This window comes from Macrosteles quadrilineatus, unplaced genomic scaffold, assembly GCF_028750875.1.
Source record: "Macrosteles quadrilineatus isolate MER2022 unplaced genomic scaffold, UCM_ALF_1.0 Scaffold_1__1_contigs__length_201487025, whole genome shotgun sequence".
Taxonomy (NCBI): domain Eukaryota; kingdom Metazoa; phylum Arthropoda; class Insecta; order Hemiptera; family Cicadellidae; genus Macrosteles; species Macrosteles quadrilineatus.
Genome location: NW_026542594.1, coordinates 83,132,340 through 83,141,363, shown reverse-complemented (window position 1 = coordinate 83,141,363; position 9,024 = coordinate 83,132,340). Strand labels below are relative to the sequence as shown.

The following is a 9,024-nucleotide window of genomic DNA, read 5'->3' as shown; positions in this document are numbered from 1 at the left end:
GCATAGAAAAATTCAGCTTTCCCATAGTTGCTTACAACATCAAACCTATATTGACTGTGGGCTACGTACCATCCATGCACGCCTCGATACTACTACGAATTTTCCACGTTTACTCTTACTGAAATCAACGTAGCTCTGTTGTTTTTGCACAGATTTCATTAAACTTGGTGCTGTTGTACTACTTGTTAGTTTTTCTAACCATAAATAGTTTGTAACATGCCCTAAAGAAGCGCAATATTTCCGATATTTTATTTTAAAGTATTTTTAAATTTTATTTTTTGCAATAAATGTTGATTAGTGCCTAAAGTATAAGAGATAGAAGAATGGTTGTTACAATCTTTTTGAAGGACAATATATTTAGGCGTTGATAGACGCTGAAACCACCTTTCTATCATTAACCGTTTGTGAGTTAGACGCGGAAACGTAAACCGATGACCCGCGCAACTTCCCCCCTCCCCCCCGACTTGTGACCACCCTAGAAATGCGACATCATCGATTTTTTTCATCTACTAGATGTCCCCAACAATAATCAAAAGTCAATTTTTGTCAGACTTTCAGTGCATACTCAACCCGTTTAGCACCTGGACTAGTTAACCTTATTTACTTTGAGATAACAACTAATGTTTATCTGTGTTGTTTATAAACAATACTGTAGTTCATGGATATGTTAGATAAGGTAGTTAAAAATATTTTCTTTCTTACGTTGGCTAACCTGGACTCTACTTATACACTTATACCTGCCTACCTTTTACCATCATACTCGTACTTTTTTCAGTTTCCATTGCGTTTTATTTATCACGCAACGCACGTCGCACATAACCAACCACTCGTTCGGTTCTTTTAACTTCTATGGTATTATTTGTTATTGAGTGTATTTCGCATTACTTTCTGTCCCTTCATTGATTTGATATTGCGTACCGCCGTATAACTGATAAGGTAGTTTTGTAAAAATTAGTTTTTGCCATTGGAAATTATTATATCTTCAATTCAATAAAGAATTTATTTTAATATTTATGGAGGCCTAGGCCTAGTAATAATAAAGGAAACACAAGTTAACGTGGATTTCAGTCAGTAGGCCTACCTGTTAACTGCGTGTTTGTTATCAAAACTTTTAGAATCCAACATGGATAAAGATTCTAGCGAATCTGCTGATATATTGGTTGACCAAGAAAATGATATTGAAAACGGAGCAGTTGGTGGAAACAGCGAAGTTTCAAAAAGTGTTGACAATCTCTCTACAGACCATCGTGTTAAGAAGAAGGCCAAGAGGGGACTACTAAGACAGATTTCAAAAGAATCGCTCTCAAATTCTCACAGTGTCGTTGTAACACAGAGATCTTGGAAAAACACAAGACGTCCCAGGAATGGACGTGGGAGAGGCTTGCCCAAGAAAGGTGAACACTAATACCGTAGGCCTAATTATTGAAAATGAAACATAGGCCTATGTTTAGCCTAACTAAGTTAAAGTTAGGCCTCCCTCTAACAAATAACATCTGGAGAGGCCTTAGGTTTCTTTAATGGTAACCTACTTAGCATTCAGGTTAGCTTTGAAGTTGAATTATATCCAGGCTTAAGTTAATCCTGGATTCTCTATTAGACTCCAGGTTAGTATTTTTTCTAGAGGACACTTCTGTGTTGCCAAAAACCGGGTAGCCTAATTAAGTTACCCGGTTTTCAGGTAATTTTCAGGCCGTTCGGGGTCTCGGGGGATTAAGATAATACCACTGACTTTATATCTACACCACCAGATAAATTAACACGTTCGCGGCGGCATGGGAGCGATCGCTCCCACACGGAACCTTAATGCCATCCTGGTGGGTGCGTCCGCTCCCAAGCTGCAATGCAGTAACTTACGTAATGATTTATTTTTAAGCCAGGATTAGAGCTAGAAACTTGAAACCTCGCACAGCACTGCTCAATAGTATACCTACTGTATTTTGTTGTGGTGTAGGTTGGTAGTAAATTTCCCCGAAAATCCCCCTCTGGCAATCTCAAAATTCTACTTTTTGTCCAGCCTTTTTCCCTCCATTTGGCAATACAATCCCAATGGGACCGGCTATGTTCCAAGCAGTGCTGCTATCTGTGAGTGTTTAGCGAACTACGTCGACTCTCGTCTTAAAGCAGGATATCCTCGCACGTTATTTGAGTATTCGTCAGACCGAAATTGGAAAGCCAGTCACACACGGCAATCGGGTTTGTTTGACGCTGCGGGCTGCACTGCACTGGGGATACGCCTGCCATTAGACGTGCCGCCGCGAACGTGTTAATTAGGTATAGCCTAAAGTTTAGCTAGATATAAAGTCAATGATTTTCGTTATATGTCTAAGTTAGGCCTACCGTAAATTGCTTCCAAAATGCCCATATGAAAATTGTCATATAAGGTAAACTGCCCAAATACCGCGACCTTAAGGACGGTTCTCTTGAAATTGCTTTATAACAAATAAAATCACGACTTTTGGAGCAAATATACCTTACCAATATAATGTGTACAATTTTCTCAACAAAATGATGGTTTCAGGTTGTATTATGACCAAAAAATGTATTTTCTATGGCCGTTTTTTATCAACACTCAATTTTCCTACTATTTCCTAAATTCAGTGATTCACAGAAAAAAATCGGTGATTTTTCAGCCAAAGTCCGTGATACAGCAATTTTGCAGCTAAAAGTTACTAAAATGACCAGAAACTGCCTAATTTCATTTAAAATACACTAATTTTTTCAATTATAAGCTCCACACAACGACTGTTATAAGTGTTAAGAAGTTCTATGCTTTGAGGGTAAAAGTAAAAAAGACCAATTTGAAAAAACAAATTATTACCTAACAACCTATTCAATAATTGATATGACAACACCACCTATGTGCATATAAAGGCGGTTCAAACCATGCGCCATTCGCCAAGCACTGAGAGGTGATACGTCAAATCGCGAGTAGTGTGGATAGGTGTTTGTCAATTTGACAAGTAGGAAACATTTGTGCACGTGTTTTTTCCATTCATTGTCTGTATTTTTGCACACATCAAAGTAAAGGAACATTTCCTATTCCCGAAATAAACAGTTGCTCGGAAAACAACACATGTGTATAGACGTCTACTTGTTAATCTGGCGAATAGCAAGACAACTAGATCGCCAAATATAAAATATTTTGTGCTTGGAGACTGGTGCATATGTCTGGAGCCGCCTTAATAACCCATGCTAGATGATCTGTGTAGCTTTGATGATCTGTGTAGCCTTGTGTAACTATCAGCTGTTTCATTAACCAGGATCCTTTATTTAAAGCCCATTGTCCAGGAACAGCTAGGTCAATTATTAATCCAGTTTCTAACAATCAAGAAAACAGTTAGATTAATTAAGTTTTCTGCTTCATGGAGAGTGATAAAGTGTGTTTTCTATTCAATTGTTATTAGCTTAGTATAAAAAAACAAACAAATAAGCCAAGTGTTATAAAAATATATCGCTAAACAAGCAAACTACAGCAGTTTACTTATTGTCCATAAGAATAACATGGGAATTTTCAAATTTAGAATTTTTGAATCTTCTCCGTTACCAATAACAGTACAAAAACACTTTTATATACTAAATTATTTGTTTTTTTAAGCTCTTTAAAAAGATTTAGAGAGAAAATGGGATTTTTTTTGTTTTAAGGGTGAAAAATGAGAAAAACCATTTTTTACCCCATAAAACCCCCCGTAAAACCCCGTTCCCATGGTCCGAACATGCTGGTTCGCGAACTCATTCAAGTTTATCGCGCCTTACACCTTTGAACCAAATTTCATCAAAATCGGACAAAAATTACTCAAGTTATCGCGTTCACGGACGTATATATATATAAGTCTATATATATATATATATACATATATAAAAATTTGAACGAATAGTGTTTTTGGCCTTTAGGGACACCAAAATGAAAAAGTATATCGGTCCCGGGTCTAGGTCTTACCATGCCACCTACGGTAATAGCTACTTCCCTATAGGGAAATTCGCTAAAATAGGAAAATATAACCTCAAACACTTAATTGTACCAACAGATGACGATGACAGGTGAAATTAAGATGTTTGTAAGAGTAAGAAGAAGGATTATGCATCACGTCCATAGAGGCTAAACTCCAATAAACATATTTTGTTGTTGCTCCAATTCTATTTAATAAATTACTTTCCCATTTTGTATCTATAAATATAAACTTTTATGGAGATTGGAAAAGATGGAATATCAGGAACAAAACACAAGAAGCAAGTGTAAAAAATAATTTATTGAGTAGTCTACAATAAATTGGTTAGGTACCTACTAAACAAAACTCAGACAAGACCAAACTAGGCTAAACTAGATGAATACCGTAATTTTAAAATATTCAACAAGAAAATACATAATGATATGTAGGCCTACACTCCACTATAAAAAGTATTGAACTAGAAATGCATAGCCACCAGTGAATGCAGGAGGGAATTGGGGTATGAGCTCTGGTATGTTGGGCAGAATTTTTTCATTTCAATATCTCGAGTAGGGGAGAGTGGGGCACATTTGAACACTTTTTAAACTTAAATTTTTTAATAGGTGAATTTATGTGTTTTTAACGTTATTACATTTAGTCGTAAAATAATGTTAGCTTTAATTTAGTTATATTTTAAACCCTCCAAGTTAACATGTTAATGTGCAATATCTGTTTTCTCAAGGGTATGCAGGAAGCTTATAGACTTAAATTATTATTATTTATTACTGTCTTGTATAGGAAACAAATATAATCAGTTGGGGTACATTTGAACAACATGCTTACTAGAGGAAAACATGGTGTTCAAATGTACCCCTCAGACTCCTGTTCAAATCTACCCCACTAGGCACCATTTTGCAAAAAGTTGAATGATGTTTTCTTGAATTGTAATTTATCAATGTGAAATGCATAATTGTATCTAAATATGTATAAGCCATAAGGTAAATGGATCAAACTTATCTGTAATGTAGTTTTTCTATGGAAAATTTACAAATCCCTACTGCTAAAAAAGTTTTCTTGCGGTGCTCTAAAACTTCTTTTCCCAACAACAAACTAAGAACTGATCAGAAATGGAGGGAGATGAATGCAACCTGTTGTCCTATTTGGGGGCTACATTTTACAGCTGGTCCAATGGCCTGCAAGTTTAAAAATGACTTCAAATTTAAACCGTTTAAATGTGCCACATGTTCGAATGTGCCCCACTCTCCCCTATTGGTTGGTATGCCAGCAATGGTATGTGACTCTAGTTGGGGGGAATTTGGTGTGTGGGCTCTGGTATTTTGGACATATTTTATTTTTAATTTCTTAAGTATTTGATAGTATATCACCAATGGAATGTGTGACTCATGTTGAGGGAATTGGGGTGTAGCATTCCAGCCCCATCACCATTATGCCCCCAGCATAGCAAGAATGGCCCTGCCAGTACATCTTGGGAATAGGTCCATTTAAGAGCTAGAAAACTTCTCACTTGGAGTTCTGAAAACAAAAAAAAAAAACGGCTAAAATATAAATATCTTTGTCAATCGTGAAATCAACAGAGTAAAACTATGAACCCAGGAAGATCACAGTAGGCCTATATTGAAAAAAATAATCGTTCTCTGGTAATTAATTTCCGTGGATGTGATTTCTCAACATTTGAATGCATTAAAATTCATAAAATGCCCATAAACTATAGTAGCCTACACCAATTTAAAAGTGTTTTAACACATTCGCTGCTAAATAAAATTATGAAACTTTTTAGCCACCCTGAAAATTATTTTTACTAAAACACTTACGTATATGGATGTGCAGTCCGTGAATGCTTTAGAAATAAATCCCTCGTCCAGGTGACAGCAGCTGTGACGTCATGATTGACATGGCTCGGAACCGGGACATGAGCACTGGCGAACGGCACGGCGTGTCAAAGTCGCGCACTTTCACTAGTGTCGCTACTGTTTGTCTTCACAATGTTGCACAGTCACTTTAGTTTATTATATAATTGCTTATTCTTTGACCAAAAGCAATTATACTGACATGGTTCGGTTCCGGGACAAGCGCACTGGGCGGACGGCACGGCGTGTCTATGAGTCACGTACTTTCACTAGTGTCACTTCTGTTAGTCCATTATTGTTTATTCTTCTATATTATTGTTCATTATTATACTAAGAAATATATTTACAATATATACAACCCCTCCAACCCACCCTTTCTTTACTGTCTTAGGTTGAATGGTATTTTTCATAGCAACCAGTTGGACACAAGGCTGGTTCACCTGGGCACTGGGTACATATGTAGACACTTCTCGTTGACTTGCGTCCCTCTCGGTAGCATACTCTGCACCGGTTTCAAATGATTCAAATGATTTATTAGGCCATTCAGTGCATACAGGACAATAGGCTACGTCAACAATACAATAAATAATAAATAACATGCCAAGCTTCTTCTAGCATTCTTGACTAACAAAATTAAATTAAAAGCTGAAAAAAAAACATGCAGGATCTCAATCAATATAAACATACAAAGCAATGCATGCAACTAAAAATAATAAAAAAAATGAAAACTACATGCTGCAAGCCATGCAAGGCAGAGAAAAATAAATAAATTTACATTTTTGTAATACCTCTACAGGACTACTGTGGGTTCAACCCAATAGTAACAAGCTGTGCATTCCAAAACTCTTTTATGGAATAGAAAGGATTGGCAAGCATCCAAGCTTTTAGTGTGGTCGCAAACTTGTTCGGTAAGAGTTGTCTTACAGTTATGGGTAAGGCATTGTAGAACCTTATTCCTGCAACAGGAAAGCAGTTGAGAGTTAAATCTAGTCTAACTCTATCTCTAAAAATATTTTCATTGTTCCTAGTGCTATAATGATGAACATTATTAACCAATGGAAAAGCTGATTAATTGTTCTTAATCTCTAACAGGCATTGGTAAATAAATACATTGTGTACAGGCATTATACCATGCTGAACAAACAGAGGTTTACAATGCTCAAGCTGATGGACTCCACACAAGACCCTGACAGCTTTCTTCTGTAGTTTGAGGACTTTTTGCACTCCAGGGGAGTGACCCCAGAGCCTAGTGCCATACAGAATATGAGCATGGAAAAAAGCAAAGTACGCAAGTCGAACAAATTCAAATGGCATGTCAGCCTTCAACCGTCTGAGCAAATGGATTACACGACTTAGCTTACCACACAGGATTTCAATATGATCGTTCCAATCAAGCTGAGGGTCAAGGGTGAAGCCCAGCAGCTTTACAGTGTTTTCTTTCCTCAGTTCCCTAGAAAGACTGAAAGTGATGTTTTGAGTTTTGGCTTGGTTCAGGCATAATTTATTGTTGCGAAACCAGATAGAAGCTACATCTAATAATTCCTGCACAGCAACTTTAGATACAGAAAAATCTGAGTGACTAGAAAAGAGAGTTGTATCATCTGCATATAGCAGGACATTGCCTGCAACACTGTGATACAAGTCATTGATTGAGATTACAAAAAGGAAGGGACCCATAATAGACCCTTGCGGGACTCCATTGTTCACCATCAGAGGACTGGAAGAGTTACCATTCCAAGTCACAACTTGAGACCTCCCTTCAAGATAAGATTTAATCAGTGAGAGAGCATCGCCTCGTACCCCGTACCTTTCGAGCTTTGACAACAGGAGACTATGTGACACACAGTCAAAAGCGCGGGATAGGTCACACATTATAACGGAAGTAGAATTTCTAATCTCTAGACCATTTAAGATTTCTTGAACAAGACAGTCCACAGCCTGAACGGTGGACTTTCCTTTTTGGAAGCCAAATTGAGCGGGCACAATAAGGTGATGCCTCTCAAAGTAGCTGTACAGCTGCTCTAACATGACTGCTTCAAGCACCTTACCAAAGATGGGGATGATAGATATTGGTCTGTAACTTACAGTACTGTCCTTTGGTCCCTTTTTGTACACAGGTACAGTCCTACTAATCTTCAGAGCCTCAGGAAGATGGTTCGAACCAATTCTCCCCTCGGATCTCTCTTCGTGGTCTTCGACAGGACATGGATAGGGTTTCAGGGCGGGCGAACTGGGGTCTGAACTTCTGGCGGTGGTAGGAGTTCTTCAATTACTTTCAAACGAAAGTCATAGAAACTCATTTTAGAGTCTCTGTTAGCGAAGTTTTGAAGTTTGAAGGAGTTCACCATTAGCATCTGCAAAACATGTACAAACACCTTCTTATACCAACGAAGCGACTTGTGTTCCATGGGGTAGTATGACATCATTTGGTCACTTCTGTCGACCCCCTTCATGTTGGCATTGTACTTCACAATGGTCAGAGGCTTCTCTCGTTGTTGACGGTGCCGGTTTGTCGCGATTGCCATTGTGTTTTCAAGCTCAGTGGATAAGTACCCTACAACCCTCTTGTCCTTCCACTTAGCAACAAAAACCCCCTCTGCATACCTCGCAACAGTCTCGCCTTTACTGAGTTTTGTAGATTTTACGTCTTCTGGGAGGTATTTCCGGTCCATACGGAGAGTTCCCGTACAATATGTCTTCTTAGACAACAGTTTGGATGCCAAAATAAAACTGTTGTAATCGTTGACCATGTAGAGTGCATGTCCAACATTTAGCTTGCCGTGCATGAGGTGTAAGACAACTTTAGTCGCATGACCTTTGCCCGAAAGTTCACCTTCTGACCCAGTGTATATCGTGAACGCCTGTGTCAAACCATGAGGCTCACAGAGAAAGTAGAATTTAATGCCATACTTGTGTCTTTTCTTTTATGTATTGCTTGAATAAAAGGCGCCCTCTCCAAAGAACCATGCCCTCATCAAGCGACAACTCTCGACTAGGATGGTAAATTTAATTCATTTTATTGTTGAAATAATCGATCAAAAAACGGACTTTGTGTAGACGGTCAGCAGGTACCTCGTTAGGGACATTCTTCACAAAGTGAATGCATCTTAGTATCAACAAAAAGCGATCCCTGCTCATTTGTTCCCTGATTCCTGTAAAATTGAACAGCCTTGCAGTTTTCCGATAATCATTGATTCTGTTCACTCTGACGGTTCCCATGTGGAAAATTA

General features: G+C 38.0%; 1 protein-coding gene across 1 annotated transcript in view; it reads left to right on the top strand.

Annotated features, from left to right (window-relative positions):
* Nucleotides 1–787: 787 nt before the first annotated feature.
* LOC128983686 (programmed cell death protein 4) overlaps nucleotides 788–9,024 on the top strand; it is a 128,051-nt gene continuing 119,814 nt past the window's right edge. Inside the window, exon 1 of the mRNA XM_054403088.1 lies at nucleotides 788–1,394. Coding sequence (XP_054259063.1) covers nucleotides 1,124–1,394 — 271 coding nt within the window. The 5' untranslated portion in view covers nucleotides 788–1,123. The remainder of the gene's footprint in view (nucleotides 1,395–9,024) is intronic.